The sequence below is a fragment of the Grampus griseus genome (genome assembly GCF_964374135.1).
Source record: "Grampus griseus genome assembly, chromosome: 1".
NCBI lineage: Eukaryota > Metazoa > Chordata > Mammalia > Artiodactyla > Delphinidae > Grampus > Grampus griseus.
In genome coordinates this window covers 138374519-138401308 of record NC_139017.1, presented here as the reverse complement: position 1 = coordinate 138401308, position 26790 = coordinate 138374519, and the positions used below count along the sequence as shown (strand labels likewise).

Genomic DNA, 26790 nt, shown 5'->3' with positions numbered 1-26790 from the left:
GCATTGCTTTTCTAGACATAATACTGTTGCATACTTAATAGGCTACAGCATAGTGTAAATATAACTTGCATATGCACTAGGAAACCAGAAAATTCATGTGACTTGCTTTACTGCGATACTCACTTTACTGTGGTGGTCTGGAACCGAACCCACAATATCTCCGAGGTATGCCTGTAGACTGTATCATCTTCATTTCATAGTAAGTTAGCTGAGGCTCAGAGAGAGTCAGCCCCTTGCCCCAGGCACACTGCTAGTACATGGTAGGGCAGGGATTTTCATTCTGTTTGACTCTAAAGGCCCTGGTCATTGCACCACACCCTGTTGCTCTGGGAGATAGCAGCTTGGGCAGAAAGGTCAGCCCATGATTACAACATAGAGTAAAGATTTTGGCCCACAGTGAGATCATGTGCAGAGTGTGGCTTCATTCATTCATTCCACAAACATTTACTGAGCACCCGCTGTATATACCACGTCATGTGGTGGGCAATGAAGAAACAGAGAAATACCCATTCCTTGTTCTTATGGGGAGACACCCTAGTACATGGAGGACAAATGGATGAATAAATGCGTGAACAAATGGATCAGCAGATGGACACACTGACAGTGAGTGACTGGTGTTTCGAGCACCACTAATAAAGTGATGTATAATATAGGGTGTAATGGGTTCACAGGTAAGTGATGACTGCTGGAAGGGAAGGAACATTTCAGACAACTGGATCAGCAAGTGCAAAGGTAGGATGTGTTCTGGAGATGGCAAGCAGCTCAGCACGGCTGCAGGCTCAGAACACAGAGGAGGTGGAACGGGGAGGCGAGAGACCAGTCATGGAGGAACAGGGTCTTTTTCCTGTACTCTGACCCTCTGAGCTAACCACCAACAGTGGAATCATCAAAGAGGCCCAAGAACAAACTGGGCGTGAGAACTGGTAAGCTTCGGAGAACTGCATGAGTAATTCAAGAGCGGTCACACTCAGGGTCTGAGGCCAGCCTGAGAAGTCACAGAGAAACTGGAGGAAACCACTAGACTGTAATCAAATGGAACAAATCCATGCTGTGCTGCTGGGAAGGGGACAGGGAGTAGAGGAGAGGGGATGCTGGGGCCAAAAGGCAGGAACTCCTCTTACAGAAGAATCTGAGAGCTCGTGTTTTCCAAATGTATAAAGCCACATGAGTCTACTTCCCAACTGAAGCCTCAGCAATAGGGACACACCAGGGACATGCGTGTGCACACACACCACACTGAACCATGCAGACAGACAGAAGGGCCTGGCCCTCTCAGCGCTTCATGCTAACAGCAGCAGGACTGAGGCCCCTGCCCATTTTTACTGTACCTCACAGCGAGAAGATGAAACGGTGATCGCTCACTTTCCCCTTTAGCTGGACTTGGCTGCTGCAACTGTTTGGTTTAGAGCAGCTGTGCTTGTTGGGAGATGGTCCATCTCCGGTGCATCAAAAAAGTAGGCCTGCAGGAAAAGGAGACCCATGAGGGTGGTTAACAAATAATGGTCCAGGGGCGTGTCCTAGACTCCACGCTGACAGTACCTCTGGGCTCCCTACATCTCCCCCACTGCACTGGTCATCACTGAACTGTCTCTGTTTCTGTCCCTTACTCGACTGAGACTGCCTTTTTAAACTTTGCTACCATTTATTAAGCACTTGCTACCTAAGACTTAATCTTCATAACAACTCGGTGACAGATGAAGGCATCTGACAGAGGAAGAAACTGAGGCTCAGAGAGGCTGCCATTCGATTAGGTGCACGTGGCAGCAGGTGGTGCAGCCAGGACTCAATGCTTGGTCTTTCCGACTGCAAAGCTCAACCTTAATCACCACAGTCTCTCCTCCAAAGACCGTGTCCTTCTTGTCTCTGCGTCACCAGCCCCTCACACAGGGCCGGGCACACCGTGTCAACAATCAATACTTAATGAACTGAACCAAGGCAGACTGCTGCCAAACCAGTCGGCTCCCCGTAAAGACCTTTCAAAGAAAGTGCTAGGCAGGCTTCACCTCTTAATTCTTCAACTTGGAAATGAAAGGTTTGATAAGTGCTTCCACTCACCATCTACAATTTAACTATCAAAAATCAGAAGGAGGTGGAAAACGGAAAAACATCAGGGAGGATCTTCCCACCTGTTTCGGGGTCTGAGAAGCCTAACGTGAGCCCGGGAAAATACCAATCTCACTAGCCCTGAACTCGGGTTGTTCGAAGGACAGGTGAACCCGTTAGTAAATCAGGGACCACTGCCTGCGCGTGACTCGCCCCTGGAGCGGGGGCCTCAGGAAGGTAAAAAAGATAAAAAGCCACCAAGTCAAGAGCCATCTCACCAGCTCTGCTCTCTATCAGCCAGAAGGGGGCGCCAACACAACACGCTGGAGTTTCCCCCAACATAATTCCTATTTCGAGTTAAGTCTTCAACAATCCATTTCAAAAAGTTCCTAGCTGCAGACTCCCTCTAGTTTGCCACATCCCCTGGGCAATTCTAGTAGTTTTAAAAGGCTTCCTCCCCAAGGCCCCTTCCAGCAGCTGTTTTCCGAGGAAGGAGAAGAATGGTCCCTAACCCGAGCAGGGGCAGGGGCCGTGCTACTAGCGTTGGGCCCCTCCAGTTATCTTGCGTGTGCACTGAGCCAAGACGCCCCCAGGATGCAAGAACAACGACTATCTTCCAGGTTCCTGGAGGAAACCCTCACCAGATGGAATAAGCCAGGAAGCCCAGCTTCTAAACCTGGCTCTGCTAGGAACTCGCACTATGACTTTGCACAAGTCTTATCTGTTAAATGAAAGGATTGGAAAAAATAATCCACGAAAATAAAAATAATTAATTCCACAAACACTAGGGCACAGACCCTCTACTCGGCGCAGTACCACCTCAAACATAGGTTTGTGCATCTCCAAACATACCAGCCAAGGATGCAACCTCTAGTGCCTCCTTAGTCTCCCTGCCAGGTGTGTTCCAGGACCAACTTAGAGATCGTGTACAAGTACAAGCACCAAGGGACCCACAGCAGGTGCTGGGCTGTCATATGCTTCACTGCACTAAGGTGAAAACACCAATTCGTGTTCCCCAGGGGACAGTGAGAAGGCCAAGCTGTCTGGTTCAGCCAGTGCCCCTCAGCTCAAGTAACTCCCCTGTCATTTCCTCTCCCTGCCTTTGCAGTGATAGTAATTGTACATATCATTCATCCTTGTGGTAACATCTTTTACTTCTTTTTCTAAGTGAGGAGGTGGGGGTCCAGAGGGGTGAACTAATAAGCAAAAAAGCAGGTAGTGATGGAGTTGAGACAACAAAACCCCAGACCCAGTGGGCCCCTGGCTAAACAAATGGTTCCCTTCCTCGAGGAAAGAAAACTGTGCCTCCTGTCCAAGAAGCGGTCCTACACCTGCAATTAGCTGCCTGCTCCACCATCCAATCTGCCCCGCTCCCCTGAGTCCCTTAAAACTGAACAGGGCAATGTCTTTTCTCCTGCCTCCTTCTCTCCTCCAACTTCTCAACCGTGTGTGCGTGTGTAAGAAGTTCAGGAGAGAGATGGGAAGATGCCAGGGAGGGGCACCAATGAAAGGGCACTGTCCCTAGAGTTGTGGCCTGGGACCGCTCTTACTGGGGCACTCGGAGGAACAAGCAGCAGAGTGGCCCTGGCAGTTTCTGATGACACAGGGCTCGTTTAATAACTTCTTTACATCTGAAGGAACTATCACAGCATATGAAGCGCTTTCACAGCCATTTTCACTGAGTCTCACAAAAGCCCATGAAATATGAATCTCCCTGACAGATGAGGAAACCCAGGTTCTGAGTTCTGAGAGCCTAGGCTCTCAATGCTAAGCAGCATTGGGTGCTCTTTCTACTTCATTATGATGCTCTCTTTTAGAAAGTTCCGGAGTAGCAAGATGGGCAGGTAAACCCTAACTTCAGTGTCATTTACCCCAAAAGGGAGGAGTAGGCATAGGAGGTAAAAGGTCCTGGCCACAGGTACCAAATTAAACGTGTTAATAACAACAACACCTCCCTGCTCCATAGCCCCATCTGCCTTGCGCCTCTCTACTCTTTACACAACAGAACACGGCGATGCCTTTCTCCTGCCTCCTTCCCCTCACCAACTTCTTAACAAGGTACATAACACACACACACACACACACACACACACACTCAAAATTCAAAAGAGAGATGGGAAGACACCAGTGAGAGGCATTACAGCGAGAGAGTTAGTCACAGTGCAAAGCACATTCTTCCTCAGCAGACAGGAGGGTCACAGGAAGGTCACAGCAGCATTTCTAGGCATCAGCCCAGAGATGACAAGTGCCAGACATTAACAGTGTCACTCTGCTGTCTCAAGGGGTTAAAGTTTAGGCATATGTAAAATGCATGTCAACCAAGAACTTGGCACTTTTTATGAGACTTGTTCAATGATAAAGTATTGGGATCTTATTCAAGCACTTAATGAGACCATGGTTGTCTACAGAAAATATTCAAGATCAAACAGTGCCAAAGAAATCTTTACTCCTGCAAAGCCTGACCAAGGGTCTGGCCATGTGCTATGTGAACATCTTCCTGTGGGCAGCCATGACCTTAACATTCTTGGATTTGGAATTTTTAAAAAACCTATACCAGTCCTTGTTAAGGCCCTGGGCAGCAAGTTTTACACACAGTGTGTACAGAAATTACAAAGAACATGTCTCCTTAGGATCAAAGGAAAGGGATCTAATTTATGGGTATTTATGGGACAAATTCCATGTTAAGTGCTTTATATGTATTATTTTATTTTATCCTCAGAACAACCCTCTGTGACAAGAACTATTATACCCACGTTGCAGATTAAGAAATTCAGATTCAGAGAAGTTAGGTTCCCTGCCCAAGCTCATACAGCCAGTGAGTGACACAGCTGGTCTTCAATCTGGGCCTGTCTGACTCAAAAGCACATGGTTTCCCTAAAAAGATACCTAAACACATTAATTCAAACATTGTTTTACATGTTGTTCATCTTAAAGATAACTTTTTCCTATTTTGACTTCATTCTCGAGCTTTCTACCTATGAAATGCTGAATTTCAAAACTCTTTCTGAGTCTGTGCAGAAAACCAGTAAAAGCATCCAGAGGTGGAACCCCCGCCCCCCGGACCCTCCGCTCCCCAGCTCTATATGTAGACACTCATCCACCCCTACTTCCTCTGGCCAGACACCAAATCTCAACCAAACTTCAGAAGTTAGGTGAAGTCAGAGATTATAATCAAATTCTCATGACTATTATTTCTCATCTAGGACAGTCTATTTAAAACGATATTTATTTCATGGAGCCAATTTTTAAAGAACCGTGGTGCCTAACAGTTTGAGGTCTTAGCATTTGCATCGAAAGCGCACCGGAAGAGCATCGGAATGAGACCATACCAGGCAGCCCACAGAAAGCAGCATGTGAAGCAACACAATCGTCACAATTGTGGCCAATGCGATGCGTCGGTTGTCCTCACGAACTGCTGGCCAAAATGTCATTGCCAAGACAGAGCCTGAGATGCCCAGGGCAATCGTAACTAGAATCCAGCGGACCACTTTCTGGGGGATGATCCACAGTATCTGAAAGAAAAGGAGGGCGGGGAGGGCTTGGGGGAGGCATTCAGCGAGGCATTTGTTCGTTCCAGGCACACGTGTTCATAAAGGCCCAGGAGCCTGTCAGCAGCGGGGCCTTCACTGCCGCTCGGGTTTCCCAGAACAGCCCAGAGAAACGCCACCAGCGTGCAGACTGAGGGGAGCGCTTTCCTAACAAAGGGCTCAAGATCCAGGGAAAGCACTTGGCTCCCCGGCCTCCATTCCCACTAAACTTCTAAATTCAAGGGGTATTTTTCAGATGCACATCAGTGTTAGGCTAGAAATAATGATGCTGGTTGAATTTTCCGCTAAGAACAGGGCCTCACTCAGAATCAGTGTGGTACTTACCGCTGTGGGGATATAAATGAAGAGTGAATATCCGTAGACGCACACAATCTCCAGAAATGAATAGGAAACGATGTTCATAACTTTACTGTTTCTCCACACAAGGAAACCCCAGAGTGCAAGAGGAACCAGCCAGGCGTAGGCATAGATGATTGTGGCTGCGATGGACACTGAGGGTGAGAGGACACAAGTTTTCATTGCACCATGCCTTTAATGCACTGTCACGGCACTTCCGGTACCTGCTGGACTTCCTTCCTGCAGGAGTGTCCACCTGCCTCACTGGACCAGGGGATCGTGTCTTACTGGTCTCAACCCCTGGGCCTGGCACGGTACCCAACAAGCAGTAGGTGCTCTATAAATGTGCTGAATCCATGCCCCTTTAGCATTTGTGTTTGTGGTGATGACCAGTAGTCTTTCCTATGGTTTCTATAATTCACTTAATTACTAACAACTAATAGTATTAAACAACTGAATTACGCAACTGAAATACTTCCGAGGGCCACACTGCAAGTGTTTAAATACACAGAACATTTCAATCAAATACAAGTCAACTATCCCCTTGGAAGAACACATCTTCCTTCCTAATATAACAAGAGCTGACACTGATTTCTTTAGCAAATTTACGAAAATGACCTGGGTTCAGATTAACTTGTTTTACGTGCTACTTAGAGCTCCTTCTGCCTCTGAAATAGGGAGTTCCAGCTCACCGATGAATTGCTTGGAATAGTCTCCAGTTCCACTTTCTTCTTTAAATAATTCGGTCTCTGTGGTGGAAATGCTACTTAGCGGCTCCTCAGAGGAGCAATGCTCAGTGTATTACTTACTGTCCCTCCCTCCCCCTCCTCTAGCAGCACGCCCTAGAGGATTCGTCCTCCCTCTTCCGGAGTGGAGGATCATAAACGGCTCAGTCCGCCACACCAGCCCTTCCCAGATGAAAGTCACCAGGTAATCCACTGAACGCTCTTGGCAAGAACAAAGGCAGTCCTAGCAACTACAGTCAGACTCTGGGTAAGATATGTGATTGTCTAAAACATTTTCAGCTCCCAGAGCAGTTTTTTTCACACGGGGAACTCCAGCATTAAGCCAAATGTAATTCTGCTGATATACTGCCTTTTTCTTGAATAACTAACGGGAGCGGAAGGGAATTGCTACAGTGACTACAGCTGTCCACTGGGTGTCAGGCATTACACTGAGTGCTTTACTGAGAGGTAACGTTGTTCAACAGTCAGAGCTACAGACTGTATACGCAGACTCTCATCCTAGCTCTGCCACTTACAGCTGAGTAGACCTGGGTCGTGAGTTACTTAACCTTCCTGCCTCCCATCTGTAAAATGGGAATAATAATAGTACACCACCTTATAAGATTATTAGGAGAATTCAATGAGTAAAAACACGTATATTTAGAACACTGATTGATAAATAATAAATGCCCAATCAAGAATAAGCTTTTTATATTGTTAACTTGTATATAAACACATTATTTCACATAATCTATATCTTTATTTTAGAGATGAGGAAACAGGATCAGAGAGCTAAGTGGTTTGGTTAGGGTCAAATAATTAATAAGTGGTAGAAGCGGGACATGACCTTGGATGTGTGACTTATAATCTTTACATAAAATGGAAAAATATTTATTGATCGAGTCAATGACTATCTTACTGGCACATACATCCCATGACTCCCACTGGGATGCCCAGCCAAACAGGATAAGAACAGACAAGGACCCCTGACCCCTGCCCTCCCCGCTCCCCCCACAGCTTCCACACCCTCAGGCAGGGTGATTCACTCCTCTTCTCTGTCAATATACCTCTCCAGACTCCTGATATAGAAATTAACACATACCATTTATTACAGCAATATCCATTTACCTGTTTTTCTTTACTTAACCACTGAGCTACTTGAAGGCATATTGATAGTTCATGGATAACATTTATTGAGTTAAACTTAAACCAAGGTTACTTGACAAATGGAGTTGGGACTGAATCCAGGTCTGGCTCCATAATGGAGGAGAGAAGAAGGGAAAATGGGCATCGAGGGTAGAGGGGACGAAAGGAAGGCTACATGGACACACACAGGTAAATACATTTCTCTACAGACACACAGATATGTGTACATACATATATAGCAATAGTTAATTTTACTGAACTCTTTTTGTACAAGGCACTATTCTAACCTCTTTACATACATCACTTCTTTATTCTTACAATAGCGCTATAATATAGGTATTCTTATTCCCATTTCACTGATAAGGAATCTGAGGCCAAGAGAGATGAAATCATTTGCCCAGCAAGGTAGAAGCTAGTGAATGGTGGAGCTGGAGCCTGAAGCCGATGGCCTGGTTCCCGAGCCCATGCTCTTATACAGCCTTTCAACAGGAGAGCAGGCCAGAAGGGACGGAGGGAGGGAAGGAGAGAATGGAGAAAGTGGCACAGGTCAATCTCCTGCAGAGCCAAACACCTCCAACCTGGGTGGCTGACATCTGCAAATCCCTCAAAGCTGTTTGGTTTTTTTCCCCCAGCTATCCAATACTGCCACAAGAAAGGACGTTTTAAACTAAGCACGTCATCCACAAGCCCATCACTAGGACACGTTCACTTCTGCATTCTCCCTCCTGGGCCCTGACCATTTGTAAACTTCTCTTTAACAAAGCTGCTAACAGCACTGGCCTAAGTTTGTTTTTTTATTTTGTGTGTGGTACACGGGCCTCTCACTGTTGTGGTCTCTCCCGTTGCGGAGCACAGGCTCCGGACACGCAGGCTCAGCGGCCATGGCTCACGGGCCCAGCCGCTCTGCGGCATGTGGGATCTTCCCAGACCGGGGCACGAACCCGTGTCCCCTGCATCGGCAGGCGGACTCTCAACCACTGTGCCACCAGGGAAGCCCCCGGCCTAAGTGTGGATTATGAGTTTTCCATGTTGCTCTAAGTGCTTCATAATTAATGGCTACAGACCCAGCTAGCTGAGTCATCATGCCTTAAATAACAATGCCCCGATTGTTTCCAACATTTGGATAATACAAATAATGCTACAGTGGAGACTTTCACGCACACTGCTTTTTACTTATTTTGTACATTTTTCTTTGGATAAATTCCGATTGCTATGGGGCCTTGCCTTCCAGTATTCCAAAAGAGTATATGGATTCACAATATTGAATATACTTAATGCCACTGAACCATACACTCAAAAATGGTTAAAATGGTACATTGTAGGTTATATATATTTTACCACAATAGAAAATAAAAAGACTATGTGGATCTATATAGACGGATGATTAATTTTGAGCCCTTAAAGACAGAAAAAAAGGGCTGCAGGACCTACAGACAGGGGTCTAAGAGCGAACTCACGGTTACCAACTAACAGCATTTCAAATGAGTCAAGCTATTCACCAACCTTTTCGGAATTCGGGCACATAATGGTATGTCTTCCTTCCCAGATGGATTAAGAAGTTGGAAAGATTCCCACTAATTGCTATGGCAAAGACCAACGTGGCACATATCCAAAAGGGGCCTGCAAAGCAAACCAGAAAATTCAGACAAGAAAATGAAGAACCAGCTTTTAGGCTCTCACAAAATAATTTCTTATCTCCCTCACCCTATTCATGTGAGGTGAATATGAATTTTAGATGGAATCTAAAGGGAAGGGAAAATGAATTTTAGATGGAATCAGTACTCGTTTAGTGGGGATTTTCTTTTTTAAAAGGTCAAACATGCAACTCAGTAATTAGCTGCCTTAAAGACAAGGGGGATTGAAATGCACAGACCAAAACACCTTCCATGAATAAAGACACTGATTTGCTTATAGTTTCTTGTATTGGAGGATCATCAAAAAAAATTTATGGACATTTTGTTAAACCTTCACCATCAGGATACAGGAAGCAAAGGTTACTTCCTTTACATAAGTACCAAATGTTAATGCCAGAGAAAAATATTTTAAATCAGACAGGTCCTTTGTTGTCTAAATGGAAGAGTAGGGCAAGCAGAACACTTTAGGAAAGGGTTCATTTAATCTAACAAATCACCGTGTATGTGTGTCTTTATTTTTTCTTTTTTTTTTAATCAAAAAGTAATACATGCACATAGTTCAGTGTTCAAAAGGCACAAAAAGGGAATATAGAGAAAAGTAAAATTCCTTTCCTCTCTGTTTCCTAGCTATGCATTTTGCTTCCACAGAGCTCACCACTGTAACCAGTTTCTGGTGAATCCTGCCAGAGATTCCTATACACATATAAGCAAATGCATATTTGTGTGTGTGTGTGTGTGCACGCGCTTTATACAAACGCTAACAAGCATATGTATTTCCACCTTATTATGTTCTGGAGATTCTACTATAGCTATTCATAAAAATCAGCTAATTCTTTTTTAGTGATTATAAAAAATTCCGCTAAGTGGATGAGTGTACCATGCTTTGTAAATCCCTTTCATTATTTCGCTTGATTTCATGAACACCATCCTTGTTTCTCCCCATCTAGAAAAAGGACTATTAGAACAAATACAATTTTTAAATTTAGAGATTTTAATAAATTTTATGAATTTCAATTTCACTAATATTCTGCAATATCTTTTGGGATAACTGCAGGCACCTTGACATATAAAATTAAGAAAATTATTATGTTGGGGGAGATGACTAGCAGAAACGCATGAGCGCTTTTCGAAGTCAAGTTGCTTCCTTAAGGTGGGAAAGGGAGCGCAAGCACTTGGCTGGGAGGCTCCAAAGAGCCACCAACATCAGCTTCCCAAGGAGTGCCATTTACTCACTAGCCTGCAGGCGCCCTGATGTAGCCAAGGATTAGATCCTGTTCACTGTATTATTCTGAGTGACTAACACATAAAATATTTAACAACAACAACAAAAAACCCCTACAACCAACAACAATAATTTAAAAATCCCCAAAAGCTTTAGTGAACAAATGAACAAAACTGACGTGCTGTTGATGGGCTGAGACCATCAAAGCATGCGACCACAAGTGGTCAAAATATTATAGTACCCATAACTAGAAAGCAGAGACTATCGGATCCTGTCAGCCATTATTTACTAAATACTTACTATCCTCTGGGCCCTGGGCTGGTGCTGGGGACACAGTGATGTGTGACAGACACAGTTGCTGCCTCTGGTGCACTCAGGCACACAGGAAGCTTGGCCTCTAGAGAAACACAACCACCTGCTTGGCCTCTAGAGAAACACAACCACCAGGCCTGCCACAATGCTTCATTCTGTCTTCTTTCTTCCTCGTTCCTGCCAAATTCCTACTCTAATTATGGGGTGGGGTGGGGTGGGAGGGAGCATTAATTTAGTTTTTATTGTGCATTTTATGTTATAAAATATTTCTAACATACAGAAAAGCCCAAAAATGATAAAACAAACAGTGGTATACCCATCATGCCTCTTTTTCAAATCTTTCTAATGCTGTCATACTACTTATATCCTTCTACAACATGCTTTTTTTTAAATTGACTATCGTTCTGAGATGTATCCATGTTGATGCTTATAGATCACATTCATTTCTAAAACCTACAAAATTCCGTATATGAACACACCATAATTTACCGATCCATGCTCCTGCGATGAATATTTTGGTCATTTCTAAATATTTGCTATTACAAGCAATGCTGAGGTAATGAATAATCATATTCTTCAACATGCCTTCTTGTATATATGCGAGTTTCTCTAAGACTATTTATCTAGGAGTAGAGCTGCTAAGTTGTAGGGTATGAGCATCTTCAAACTGCTCCAATTTGTGGCACCAGTTACATACCCACCCACATTATACAAAAGTTCCCCTTGCTCCACATTCTTGGCAATAGTTGGTATCAATGTTTATGAAAAGCTGACTTAGAGTAGGTCATTCCTCTGTTCAGACCCTTCGATGGCATCTCACTCAAGCAAAAGCCAAAGTCTTCACTTGCTTACAAGACCCTACATGATATGCCCCTCCACACTGTCCCTCTGACCTCAGCCACTAGACACCCTTGTTCACTTTGGCCCAGTCACACTAGACTCTTCACTATTCTTTGAGCACATGAGGCAAGTTCCTGCCCCAGGGCCTTTGCACGTGCTGAGCTGTTTCAAATGCTCTTCCCTGAGATATCTATATGTATTGCTCCCAATTCCTTCAGGCATTTACTCAATAAATTTAAAAAGTTTTTAAATTTCAAATCCACCCACCTACACAAACATTTACTGTCTTTCTTCTCTGCTTTTAAATGTTCACCTTAGCATTTATCACTAGCACACTATGTATTGATATTTTACCTATTTTCTTTGTCTATTGTTAAACTTAGATTATAAACTCCCTCAGGGCAGGGATTTTTGTGTGTTATTTACTACTGTACCTCCAGTGCCTAGAAGAGTAAGTGTTCCGTGTTTGTTGAATTAATTGAACGAATGAATGAAGACAAGCCAATCTGTATGCTTCCTAAAATAATGGACATAAATAATATCCTGTTTTTTATTTCAGGTAGGGATAACTATCTTTTCCTATATTTATTGGCCATTTGGGTTTCCTTTTCTGTGAATTGCTCATTTTCCCCCAGAACTTATACTTGGTTTTATTCTCATAACCGGTAGGTATCCTACATGTACACTTGCTTTGCATCCTTTGTGGGTTATGTGCATTGAAATATTATCTCTGGTCTGTGGTTTATTTATTTTTTACCTTGCTTATGGTTTATTTTTTACCTTGCTTATGGTTTATTTTGTGGTGTAGAAATTTTTATTTATGTTTTTGGCTGTGTTAGATCTTCGTTGCCATGCACGGGCTTTCTCTAGTTGCGGTGAGCGGGGGCTACTCTTCGATGTGGTGCGCGGGCTTCTCATTGCGGTGGCTTCTCTTGTTGCGGAGCACGGGCTCTAGGCATGCAGGCTTCAGTAGTTGTGGCAGGTGGGCCCAGTAGTTGTGGCTTGTGGGCTCTAGAGCTCAGGCTCAGTAGCTGTGGCGCACGGGCTTAGCTGCTCCGCGGCATGTGGGATCTTCCCGGGCCAGGGCTCAAACCCGTGTCCCTTGCATCGGCAGGCAGATTCTTAACCACTGCACTACCAGGGAAGCCCAGAAATTTTAAATTTTAGTTTAAATGTAGTCAAATTCATCAGTCTTTCCCTCAGATTCTGCAGACTGGCTCTTCTGCCATCTTGTTCCTGACCACTTTCCTCCAACCCACCGCACGAGGCCCAGCCCTCTCTGCTAGAAAACACTTTACCGATATTGTACCTTCTTTTTTTAACCACGTCTATGGGCTCGTGAGATTAGTAGTGTTGTGGGAAGAAGGATGCTTTGGGTTCGTATCCTGGCCTTGTCACGAGAGACAGCCAAACACGGTGATGAAGAATATGGATTATGAGCTACAGTACTGATTTGAATCCTCCGCCACTTACTAGCTGCGTGATCTTAGGCCAGTTGCTAGACTTCTATGCCACACAGTGTCCTCATCTATACAATGGGGATAATAATAGTACCTACCTCATAAAGTTGGGGTTATTATGAGGATTACAAGAGTTAATACAGGTTGTTCCCTAATAACAGTGTCTGGCATATATCAAGCCTTCTATGTGTGTTTGCTATTATTATTGTTGTTGTTGTTGTTGCTAACTCTGTGACTATGGGCAGGCTGTCCTCCCCGAACCTCAATTTTTCTCTTTTGTAAGATAAGGCTACCTTGGAGCGTGGGAAATAAAACAGTGTAACACAGTAAAAGAGTGCTGAACTCCATGCTTGGCACCTGTTAGGTGCTCAACAAACGCTGGGTCCCTCTCTTCTTTCTCCTTGGGGATGGAGATCATGACTTTATCTTTGAATCCTCAGTCTCTAGCACAAAATAAGGTGCTCAAAAACTGTTTGAGTACCTACTCTGCACCAAGCCCTCTGCCAGGTGCTGACGACGTGGATTCCTCAGACACAGAGTCTGCTTCTCAAGAAGTTCTCAGGCTAGAAGTAAGGATGAATGAGAGCTAGAAAGAAATGCCACCTTGGCAACCTTTAGCTGAGAGGCCTGGGCCAAGGCAATGGTTTTCACACTATGCTCACTGGAGCTCCAGCAATTCCATGGACATCTGGATGGAACTTCTGTGTCTGTCCCTGAGGGAGGAAGCTGAGTGGAAGGGAGACTTTCCTCAACCTCCATCAGAGCTGCTCCACTTTGACTGGTTTTAAATATTGGACATCCGTGCCATTTGATGAAAAGGTTCTGTAGCTTAAAAACACCGGTCTAATAGAATAAATGGGGGCTTTTACATAAAACTGAACTAGGAGCTAGTTCTACATTTTTTTTTGCGGGGGGTGGGGGGCATGCTGTGTAACTTGCGGGATCTTAGCTCCAGGAATGGAACCTGTGGCCCCTGCAATGGAAGCTCAGAGTCCTAACCACTGGACCACCAGGGAATTCCCTACTTTTACTTTTTAACTGATGTATAGTTGATTTACAATATTACATAAGTTTCAAGTGTACAACACAGTGAGTCACAATTTTTAAAGGTTACATTCCATTTATAGTTATTATAAAATATTTGCTATATTCCCTGTGCTGCATAGTATATCCTTATAGCTTATTTATTTTATACTTAACTAGTTTGTACCTCTTAATCCCCTAGCCCTTATCTTGACCCTCCTCCCTTCCCTCTACCCACTGGTGACTACTAGTTTGTTCTCTATATCTGTGAGTCTGTATCTTTTTTGTTAGATTCACTGATTTGTTTTAGTGTTTAGATTCCACATATAAGTGACACCATATAGCATTTGTCTTTCTCTGTCTGGCATATCTCACTAAGCATTAACACCCTCCAAGTTCATCCATGATGTTTCAAATCCCAGTTTTAGTTTTCTCACATGGAAAACAGGGATAAGAGTACTTAATACATAGCCTTGTTGAAAAGGATTAAAGAGTGTATGTAGTGATTGGCACACAATAGATTCTCCTGAATTCCTTTTCCTCTTATAATCAACAAGTATAATCACTCTAAAACTTAATGTTTAGGATTGAGCATATATATTACTGAACCCCACTGAGCACCAGCTTCCTCTTTTGAAAAACGGGGATAATAATACCTACCCAAAGGTTGATGCAAGAATTAAGTGTGCCCGTGCGCACCAAGTCTTTCATACAGCACCTGCAAACAGAAGCACTCAGAGCCGCCGGCTCTCTTCTCCCCTCAAACACGGGCCACCGTTATTGGAACCCTTTCCTTCAGGATCACTGGATGGACCTCTGATCCCTTCTCGGATAGCAGGGAGGTCGGAATGACATTATCCCCCGGCCCATCCTCTTACAGACTTTCAAGGGGAAGCCAGCCTGTGCAGAGCTGGAACTCAGCACATCATGAATAAGCATGAGAGAAGCTCCTCCACATTCACCCCCACCATGAAATCCTCTAAAATTAAAATCAACGATCTCCTCTTACACAAGTGACTTAATTTGTCTTGAATTTGCAATGTCATTTGAAGACTTTCAAAGGACATACTATTACTTGTCATCAGCGCATTAATAGAACATACAATTGCATCTTCTCCAAATTCTTTCCAACAGTTGCTACCAAAGCTCAGAAGAGTCAAATAAAACACCACATGCCCCACCAACAGTGCGCTTCTCCGACTTTCCAGGCAACCCGCACACTCACCTGGGCTTAGCTGGGACATGGAAAAGAATCAAAACAGCACTACACATACCGTAGAGATCTGGGTTGCTGCGGATATACAACCTCACAAAGTTTTTTCCTGGTATTGGCAAAAGAGACCCCTTTATTCTGTCAAAGACCTGCAAAACAGCACAGCAGTTAAGTCTACTGAAGATTTTTTTTCTTAAAGTTCAATAAGTTTGCACTGCAAAACTGAAACTCAGTGATTAGAGCTTTTATTATTTATTTAGTATTTTTTTTATTATTTCATTTAGTACTTTCAAATGCTAATTGACCTTTTACTTTGAAGACCATATCCAGTACACAAAACCTTTCACGTTGCTCGATTGTTTAACCATAGAAGGAACAAGTCTGCATTATACGACAAAAGAAAGGTAAATCTGGCTTACAAACCTGGTAAGTGTCTACATCAAAGAATGTTTGATAGTATTCAAATGTCCAGAAGGGGGAGCTTTTCTTCTGTCCAGCAAGTAACTGTCAGAGGTAAAATAAAAAACGTAATGAACACAGAAGCAATTTCCTTATTCTAGCTACCCACAGAAAGAGAGAGGGTCTAATGGAAAATCAAGATGTACGAAAGACAAAACTCTTCTGCATTCATCAATCAAGTTTACCACAGCCACGCCCAATTCTCAGCCTGACATAAAAGCGTCAGTTCTGAAGACACACCAAAAGGTTTCAAATCCTGGTCCCTCCACTAGGGGATGGCTTCATCAAATCACTAGACTCATCTCAGTCTTCCTTATCTAAAAAGTACAGGTGGGCTTCCCTGGTGGCGCAGTGGTTGAGAGTCCGCCTGCCGACGCAGGGGACGCGGGTTCGTGCCCTGGTCTGGGAAGATCCCACATGCCACGGAGCGGCTGGGCCCGTGAGCCATGGATGCTGAGCCTGCGTGTCCGGAGCCTGTGCTCCGCAGCGGGAGAGGCCACAACAGTGAGAGGCCCGTGTACCGCAAAAAAATATATAAAATAATTAAAAAAATAAAAAGTACAGGTAACAAGATCTACCTTATAGGATAATAGGAAGGACTAGCTTAATTACTATGCAAAACAACATATATATGTATATACACACACACAAACATGTACCTACAGAAGGCAGTCAGTGTAAATATCTTTTCCCCTTCCTCCGCTTCAACATCCTCACTACTATCACCACCTGAATTCTCAAAAATCTGATATACTGACTCACTCTAAAGAATTAAAAACTTAAAATATACTGCTCTAACAAAAAACCAAAATTCCTATTTAGAAGAGGCGCACTAGGAGGGCCACGCCTGTACCAAGAGCACAGCTCTCTACAGAAGAATGCACGCCCCATGCCAGGAAGTGTGGCTGTCATCCTCAGATATCTGAAGAGGATTCATACAGCAAAAAGTACAGATGCACTCTAAGGACCTTTGCAAGACGAGGGAAGGTACTATAGGCAGATATTTTTTGTTCACTATAAGGAAAAATTTTCCACCATTAAAGTTTTCCAAAAGTGGTAGGGGCTGCTTTACATGGTCATGCGCAGCCTGCTCCTAGAGGTATTCAAGTGCTGTCTTTCTGACATACCACGGACAGTGTTAATATCTTGAGAGGGAAGCTGAAATACAGTAAGTCCCCTGTATACGAACAAGTTCCATGCCGAGAGTGCGTTTGGAAATCCAATTTGTTCCTAAGTCCAACAAAGTTAGCCTAGGTGCCCAACGAACACAATCAGCTATACAGTACTGCACTGTAATAGGTTTATAATACTTTTCACACAAATACATGAAAAACAAACACAAAAAATAAAGAAAACTTTTTTTTTTTTTTTTTTTTTTTGCGGTACGCGGGCCTCTCACTGTTGTGGCCTCTCCCGTTGCGGAGCACAGGCTCCGGATGCGCAGGCTCAGCGGCCATGGCTCACGGGCCCAGCCACTCCGCGGCATCTGGGATCTTCACGGACCAGGGCACAAACCCGTGTCCCCTGAATCGGCAGGCGGACTCTCAACCACTGCGCCACCAGGGAAGCCCAAGAAAACATTTTTAATCTTACAGTACAATACCTTGAAAAGTACAGTAGTACAGTATAACAGCTGGCATACAGGGGCTGGCACTGAGTGAACAGGCAAGAAGAGTTACTGACTGGAGGAGGGAGAGGAGGTGGGAGATGGTAGAGCTGAAGGATCTTCAGCAACAGGACACGGAGGGCAAGGTGCAATTTCATTCACTCCTGCCACTGATGGCACAGGTTCTGGTTCCTTGCTGGATTCAATTCTATCTACCCTCTTAAAAAAACGATCCAGTGATGTCTGGGTAGTACTGTACCAGCTGTATCACCGCTGCTTTTACGCTTGCTTCTGGACATCCTGGGCTTCATATAAAGATACTGCACCCTATACAGTACTGTACAGTAAAGCTCACAGAAGCACAAACACTTGTAGAGGATGCACACATGTGACAATGTACGCCAGACACATGAACTTACATGACTGGACATGCGAACACACGTTCGAATCTTTAAGTTTGCAACTTGAAGGTTCGTATGTAGGGGACTTATTGTAGAGGAAACTGTAGATTCTTTCCAACTCTAATATTGCAAGATACTGAACACCAGAGACCCATGTTCCATAAGCTAGGTCAAGAAATTCTGTCACTATCATAGAATATTGGTAACCTCTTCCCGATTCCCTGACAAAATTAGGATAATGGATATAATGTTCTCAGTTTTAAGATTTTTTCCCTATACATTTCTTCTTAAACTTTTGATGGCTGCTGTTGTTCAGTGTGATGGTAAATTTTATGTGTCAACTTGGCTGGGCCATGATGCCAGATATGTGATCAAACATTGTTCTGGATGTTTCTGTAAGGGTGTTTTTGGATGAGCTTTACATTTAAATTGGTGGACTTTTTGAATAAAGCAGATTGCCCTCCATAATGTGGGTGGGCCACAGCCAATCAGGTGAAGGCCTGAAGAGAACCAAAGGCTGTGAGCCCCTGAGCAAGAGGGACTCCTCCAGCAGATGCCCTCAGACTTCATCTGCAATATCAGCTCTTCCTACTTCTCCAGCACAATGCCTTTGGATTCAAATTCTCTTTCCTGAGTCTCCAGCCTGCCAGCATCCTCCATCAGATTTTGGACTCACCAAGCATCCACAATCATGTGAACGAATTTAAAAAAAAGTAAATCTCTTTCTCTACATATACATATCCTATTGATCTATTTCTCTGGAGAACCGCAACTAATTAATACACTCAGTTATACTAAAAATCATTCCTGTATCCTGAGGGTGCCAACAACTTCGATAAGCACTTAACATACACTACTGTAATACAGAGGGACTCAGAGTGCCTTGCTTTAAAGTTCCATGTGCACTTGCCAGTTGTGTGTCCTGGGGCAAGTCCCTGAAATTCTGTGCCTCCGGTTTCTCATTTACAAAATGAAGCTGAGAATAGTTCCTTGCATAGGGTTGTTTTAAGGATTAAATGAGATGATCCAAGTAAGGAACTTTAAATGGTACCTGGCAGCTATTAAACACTGAATAAATATTAGCTCTTGTGATGATAATGATGACAATAGTCAGTATACTATTTTCTTATATTTCCAATGAGGAGATCCAGGTTTAGGGAAATTAAAGTACCTTATCCAAGACCACAGAGCTATTACTACTGGGCAGACCTGGATTCAAACTCAGGCTCCTAAGTCTGAGCTCTTGCCACAATACCTAGTACACAATACTATTTAATCTGACATACACTTTGGTACTTATTTTGATATTTCATGGAGTTCCACGAAGAGCACTCGCCACTCCACTATTTCATGAGCCTGTGAACACACTGCCATAAACTGAGTACTCCTCTAGTGAATCACGATCATGATCCATTTATAAAATATTACTAGAAATACTGTTTTTCCGGAATGCACCAACAGTGTACATGCAAGTAAATTTTTGTGATCAAAAACAGCTCTGATATTCAAAATTCAACCAGATGCAGAAACCCAGAACTCTCCACAGAATCTTCCCTCTCTTCCTCACCCCTTTTCCACCAAGTCCTAGTGAGCCCATCTGCTAAACATCCGTATCCAGTTCTAGTTCAGGCCACTTCACCAGTCTCCTACCTGGTTTTCTGGCCTCTAGTCCGTCTCCCACCAACTCATACTCCACAGGGCCACTGTATCTTAAATATCTTTAAACGCATCTGGTCATATGGTTTAAAATCTTTCAACGGCTCCCAACAGTTTTCAGAATACAATTCATACTCAGGGGGTTGAGTCCTTGCCTATCTGTGAGCCTCATCTCCTGTCTCCACCTATATTTTGCTCCCAACGTACATGAAGATGGAAGATGTGCTTTCTGTACCATGTTCCGTCATGCCTCTGTGACGTCACCAAAACTGTTCCCTTTGCCCAGATCACCTTCCACACCTTCTTCCTGGGTTCACCTATTCTTTCAACAAGATTCAGTTTAAATGTCACCACCTCCAGGAAGCCTTCTGTAACCCCCTTGTCTCTGATCCCACAACCCCAGCATGCTTCCCATGGGTAACAATGGTCTGTTTGCTCGTCTGTTTCTCCCCTAAGGCAGTTTTACCTTGATTTACATGATTTACCTTCGTGTCGCCACTGCTTGGCATTCTACCTGGCACACAGGAGACAGTGAATAAATGTGTGAGCGAGGTTCTTAAAAGTTAAAAGAGTAAGCTGGGACGAAGTGAGACAGTGGCATAGACTTATATACACTACCAAATGTAAAATAGATAGCTAGTGGGAAGCAGCTTCATAGCACAGGGAGATCAGCTCGGTGCTTTGTGACCACCTAGAGGGATGGTATAGGGCGGGTGGGAGGGAGATGCAAGAGGGAGGAGATATGGGGATATATGTATGTGTATAGCTGATTCACTTTGTTATAAAGCAGAAACTAACACACCATTGTAAAGCAATTATACTCCAATAAAGATGTTAAAAAAAAAGGTAAAAGAAAAAAACAATTTAAAAGACAAGTTCAAACCTCAGTTTTGTCAGAGTCATCATTTCCTAGTAACTCATCATCCTCTTCTCTCCCTGAGCCTCCTGGGGGTCCTGGCTGGTGTTTTGGGGTTTCACCAGGATCCTCGATGCTTATTGTGGTGGCATCTGGGTTTGCTGCTAGAGAAGTAGCTGTATCACCAAATTCTGAAATCAATTAGAGTACAAGGGTATCAGTGACCTCACCCACACTGGAAATGCCATACTTTTAATTTAAAGACAAGCTGTTACAACCTCAGCTTTGCTATAGACCCTATCTGAGACAAGTGGCAAAAGGCTCTGAAAAAAAATCTCATCTAGAAATCAAGCTGACAAAGAAAAATGATTATGAAAACAACAGAATTTGAAGTCAGACCAGAATTTTAGTCCTGGCTCAGTTACTTACTAAGAATTCAAGCCTGAGTAACTTAACCTCTATAAGCTTCAGTGTTCTCATCTATACGATGGGGAGAATAATATTTATTTTCAGGAATTTTGGGAAAGTTAGGAATATTACTCAAGTAAAGCCCTTAGCAGAGTGCCTGGCCAGTAGCAGGTAACCAATCTAACCCTCTCTTCTTTGATTCAAGTTCAAAAAAACTTAATGGAAGTTATTTTTTCCAATAAGTCCTATGTAATCACTACAGAAAACACGAGGACAAAAATGAAAGTAGAGGGTTTCCCTGGTGGCGCAGTGGTTGAGAGTCCGCCTGCCAATGCAGGGGACATGGGTTCGTGCCCCGGTCCGGGAAGATCCCACACGCCGTGGAGCGGCTAGGCCGGTGAGCCATGGCTGCTGAGCCTGCGCATCCGGAGCCTGTGCTCCGCAACGGGAGAGGCCACGACAGTGAGAGGCGCGCGTACCGCAAAAAAAAAAAAAAAGTAGAAAAAACAGAATAAAAATCACTCTTAGTCCCATCCACATAAAAGCAAACACTATTAACTTTTGGTGTATTTCCTTTTCTCTATAGAGTAGGTTCATGCCAGTGATGATCATTCACTCAACAAATATTTACTGCGAGCCTACAGTGTACCAAGTACTGATTTAGGATGCGACAGTACTATGTAAACAATGTTGTACCCTGCTCCATCTGCCAGGGATTATAGAAAAAATTATTTTTTTCATATTATGTCAGTCTTTAAAATGATCAGTTATGTGGCTACATAACAGTTCATCAGCTGGAGGTGGGAAGAGTAGGAGAGAGACACCACAAGTTAACACAATTATTCCACTGTTATTGGATGTTTGGGTGCTTCTCGTTTTTCACCAGTACAAATAACACTGTAAGGAGCATCTGTGAGGAGAAAGCTTTTGGGGTTATTGCCTTAGTATGAACACTATCAGTGTGATCACCAGGTCAAAGGGTGCAGACCATCTTTAAGGCTCTTGAGCCATACTGCTAAACTGTTCTCCAAAAGAACCTCACCTATTCATGTCCACCAGCCATGATTGTGACTTCCTGTCTCTGGGCATCCTAACAAACTTTATTTAGCTGCTCTTAGATAAAATTTAGGGCAGCTGTGGAATTTGGCAGGACTCAGGAAGGAGGCCAGCAGGGCACCACTGTAACACTACAATCATGGCAGTAGGATGGGGCTCTTGGATAATCGAGCCCAATCTTACTGCCTTTCAGCTACGCAAATAGTTTTATGGAGAGAATTAAAGTGACTGAAGTTAATAAGGTGGCTGATCCGTAACAACTACTCAAGCTTCAGTCTCCCATGTTTTGGCAGCATGAGGCTCTGGAATGAGAGGGTCCTCTGTTTAAGATAAGACTCTAGCACTCCATGACCTTGGGCAAATCACTCCATATCTCTGAGTCTCTGTTTCTTCAACTATAAAAAGTAGAAAATACTTATCTCGCAGAGAGATTTTGAGGATGATATGAGATAATAAATACTGTTATTGCTATCATTTACTGACTGGACAGGGCACTGACATTTAAAAAGATGGTTATAACTTTGCCTGAGGGAATCAGTCCAAGGAAGATACATTTAAGTTTCATATTTTAAAAACAGTAGCTTACCAGGGGAAATGACATGCCAGAAGGAGGAACAGAGAGTGTCACTTTAGAGGTATCAAGTCCAAAGAGGTTCAAGAGATGATAACTCATCTAGTTGATGGGATTAGGAAAGGCTACTTGGAAAAGGTGCCGTATGAGAAGGATGGCCAGAAGCAGTGGGCATGGCATCTCAGGCAAAGAGTATGGGATGAGCAAGACCCAGAAGACAGAAAATGTGTTCCGTGTGTGAAGAACAGCAGGTGGAAAGTCTGATTTTAATGTAGGATGTGTGTACCTTGCACATGACTATTCACATATTCTGCTCTGCATTAGTTATTCTTGTCCATCTCAGTGCCTTGAGGGCAAGACTGGTATGTTTCTCATTTCTGCCACCAACATTATCTGCTTCTACATCCTACGCTATGTTTTGCCGCTGTTCCTTTCCTGACACAATGTCTCCCACCTGCAGGGCCCTGACCTTCACGTTTTCATTTAACACTACCATTTTTCCTCGGAGAAGCTTTCCATGACCCCCACAGCACCCTGTGTTCTTTTCTAAAGAGCCAAGTCTTTAACATGGTGGAGAAAGTCCTGTGTGACCTGGCTCCTGCTTCCTCTCAAACCTCACCTTGTGACAGGCCTCCCCCACCATCTGTGCTCTGGTACTCTGGCCTTCTTTTAATTCCTTGGGAAAGAAAATGAAACAGACTTCCTCCCTTCTCAAGTACTCTGCACGTGCTGTTCTTTACACTTGAACTTTCTTGCACTGTACTCCCAGATAGGATGACCAAGGAAGGCCTCTGGAATGAAGTGAGATTTAAGCAGAGCAAGGGAACAAGCCATGTGGCTCTCTGGACTAAGAATGTCCCAAACAGAAGGATGGCTCAAAAGCCCTAAGCTGTTAGTGTACCTGGCATCTAGGAGGGACAGTGATGAGGCCCATGTGGGTAGGCAGAGAGAAAGGGCTAGAGTAGCAGGAGATGAAATCAGAGGCAGTGGAGGCCTGGATCATGTAGGGCCTCCTAAGCACAGAAAGGGCTCTGCCTTCCACTCCTAGTGAGATGGGAGCCACTGGAAGTTTTAGAAGGAATGACGTGATCTGACTTGGTTTTAAAGGTCTACTCTGGCTGCAAAATACAGACTGTAGGGGGGTAAGGGAGGATGCAGGAAGACCTGAAGGAAGGTAAGGGCTATAATCCAGACATAAGGTGATGGTGACCTTGAGCACGGTGGGATAGCGGTAGAGGTGGCGAGAAATGGTCAGATGCTGGTTGTATTTTGCAGATGGAACTGACAGTATTGGCCGATGAAGTGGATTTCTCTTTAAACATCGTATCTCTTCCTTAGATAGTAGTAAGGTAGCGTATGTTGTGATGCCTGGGTTCAAACCCAGCTTTACCACTTACTATAACCTTTAAGCAAATGACTTAATTTTCCTGTGCTTCAGTTTCCTCGTTGGTAAAATAGGGAGAATAAAATAACTATTTCATAAAGTTGACATAAGGAGTAAATGAGTAAATATTTGTAAAGCACTTAGAACACTGCCTGCCATTTAGGAAATACTATACAAGTGTTTACAAGGCAAATGAACATTCGTCAATCCCCAGCTTAGGTCAGGCTCTGGGTTATGAGTTATGAACTTTTCCTCCAGCACTTTCATAGTTTATAGATATATATTTAAATGATCATTTAACAAATAAATGTCTCCCTCCCTACACTGAGAGCTTCAAAAGGGAAGAAACTGTTCACTCTTCTACCCTGGTAACTAGAACAATTCCCTGGTTCATGGTCACACTCATGAGAGATTTACTGAGTCAGTGAAGGAATGACCTGATCACATTTCATTATCATTATCTTTTTACACTTTTATCTACTCTACCAGTGTAAAAAGCTTCTCCTTTATCTTTTGATCTCCTGTATCTAGCAGAATTCTAAGCACAAAACAGGTGCTCAATAAATGCATGTTGAACTAAAGCAAGAACTCTATAAACATTTTCTGTAATCACTGCCCTAAATGTACGATATTTTCAATCTGAAGGGCTGTTTGGCAAAAAAGAACAGCTGATGTGAACAAACAGAATAACCTGAGTGTGGCAAACATTCTTCTACCAAGATGTCTGAAATAATCTTCTTTAATACATGCACCAGCATAGCAACGGAAATTCTGCTGTGACTGCAGAAATACTGATCATAAAAGGTGGGCACCCAACGGATGTACCTTCAAACTGCAAGTCATCTACAGCTGCCATTCAGCCAAGGGTCTTCTCCCAATTATTAGGAAGATAATTTACAGAGGTCTAAAAGGGAAAAATAAATAAATTTCATATGATAACATTAAAAAATCTACAAACGAATCTTATTTCAGCATTAGAAATGGTGTTGCTTTTCCTTGCGTCCTTTTTTAGTGGGATCCGATAGGTTTATATAAAGATAACCATTTAGCATCAGATACTATTAAAACTGTTATAAAAAAAAACTAATGGTGGGGGGCTCCACTGGTTCCATGCAATCTCACTGTGTGCGTGTTTAGGGGCCAGGTGCAGCCTGGAGATGGAAGAATGAGGAAGGGGAGGCTGGGGTTTGAGAGAGGTGTTTATGAGGGCAGTGGAGAGCAAAGGCTGTCAGCCTAGCCAGTGGTTAAGGGCACAGGCTCTGGAGTCGAACAGACCTGGGTTTGATTCCCGATTCTGCTGCTTCTGGCCATAAGACTGTGGGCTCCTGGGGGGCCTCAATGTTCTCATCTGTAAAATGGGTTCATAATTGTACCTACTCACACGATATTGGGTGCCATTAACTGAGGCAAGTAAGTGTAAGGCGCTTAGTGCATAGCGAAGCAATTAGTAGGCGCTGGAGTGATGGGGACCCTACAGCCTGGGGCACCGTGAGTCCAGGACGGTCTGGGAAAGAGCTACCCAAGAACCACGGACAGTGTTTTAGGAGGAGAAGCTGGGCCGCAGCGGCCCGGGTGGGCAGGAGATCCCGAGCTCCCTCAGTCCCGGGCCGGCCCCACAGACCCCGCCACCTCACCTCGCGGGGCTCGGCGTCCAGCTGGTGCGAGGAAGCCTCGGACCTCAGATTCTGCGAGCAGGCTCTGGTCCCGCCGAGTTGCCGGAAACCGGAGATCCGAGGGGCAGACCTTCTCCACCTCCTCCGGGTAGAGCCCCGCCTCCTTAAAAAGACAGCACCTCCCGGAGACGCCGCTTCCCGAGACCTCTGCGCACAACTGTACCGAAGCTCGCTTCCTCTGCGGCCCCTCGAAGGGCTAGGCTTCGGCTCTTAAAGAGGCAGGTGGCGCTGGGCGGACCGGTGGGGACGTGAGAGGGTCCGCCTTGGCTCACCTCGCTCCGGGGGTGGGGGGCGCAGAGAATTCTGGGTTTACTTTATGTTTGGTTATACCTCTTTTCTTATTGAAATATAAAGTAGCGTAACGGAAGACGATTGTGAAAAGAAAAAAATGTCATCAATCCCCCCATTCTTTTTTGGCCATAAAAATTTAATTAACCAGTGAGGGAGAACGAGTCAATTAGTTTTTGAGTGTTGAATCGGTGATCTAGGGAAGGATGATGTCTGTTCCTAGGGACACCCCCGTAAGTGAGGTAATTTGTTCCTTCACTCCTGCGCCGGTCTACCTTATGCCCTTGGAGCAGTGAGGGGTGACTGGAGATTGGCCTCGCTCCCCGCTCTGTCCCCGCCTCGGCATCTGACCACTACCTTGACTATAGCAGGGGCCCAGTAAACGACGGTGAAGTTGCACTGAGTGAGCCGGTGAGAAACATTTTGCCCCGCCGCCAGTCTTTGCTTGGTTATCACCTACACAACCCTCCAGATGTCGGTACCCTTCCCTCCTCCTAGGGAGAGCCTGCCTTCGCCTCCCAGGACTTCTTTTGCTCCCATAGTCCCCTGTGCTTGCTTAAGCCATGGCAGTTGTTATTGTTTGCCTATCTTTGCCGGCGTGGGAGTGCTTTGGGGGGAAGGATCAGTAATGACTCTGGTCTCCAGGTCCTCAAGGCAGCCCAGAACCAGGGACACGATAGTTGCTCACTGAAGGTTAACTGTAGAGCGATCAAGTTCTGGCTGTCTGAGCAGCATAAGCCAAATTCACTGCCTACACAAGGTGGAACCTTTGACTTTGGCCTCACTACACTGGGCCCTTATGGTCAATCGGAATGGCTTATTACATCTGACTAATAAAATAGTTACACACATACGGAGCGTATTTATTGAACTGACATTGTGATCAGGCTTTATACATGCAGATCTCTAATTCTCAGAACAATCCAGCAA

General features: G+C 44.2%; 1 protein-coding gene across 2 annotated transcripts in view; it reads right to left on the bottom strand.

Moving 5' to 3' along the window:
- YIPF1 (Yip1 domain family member 1) overlaps positions 1–25616 on the bottom strand; it is a 34644-nt gene extending 9028 nt beyond the window's left edge. The window contains exons 1-10 of one of the 2 annotated variants that reach the window (XM_082673824.1): positions 25534–25608; positions 25175–25247; positions 24725–24803; positions 20508–20671; positions 15926–16006; positions 15564–15651; positions 9302–9418; positions 5916–6082; positions 5373–5555; positions 1329–1460 (exon numbers count right to left, since the gene is read on the bottom strand). In XM_082673824.1, coding sequence (XP_082529950.1) covers positions 1371–1460; positions 5373–5555; positions 5916–6082; positions 9302–9418; positions 15564–15651; positions 15926–16006; positions 20508–20671; positions 24725–24755 — 921 coding nt within the window. In that variant the 5' untranslated portion in view covers positions 24756–24803; positions 25175–25247; positions 25534–25608 and the 3' untranslated portion in view covers positions 1329–1370. Of the gene's footprint in view, positions 1–1328; positions 1461–5372; positions 5556–5915; positions 6083–9301; positions 9419–15563; positions 15652–15925; positions 16007–20507; positions 20672–24724; positions 24804–25174; positions 25248–25533 lie in introns of both variants that reach the window. The other variant, XM_082673825.1, reaches the window with a different exon arrangement.
- Between the last annotated feature and the right edge of the window lie 1174 nt (positions 25617–26790).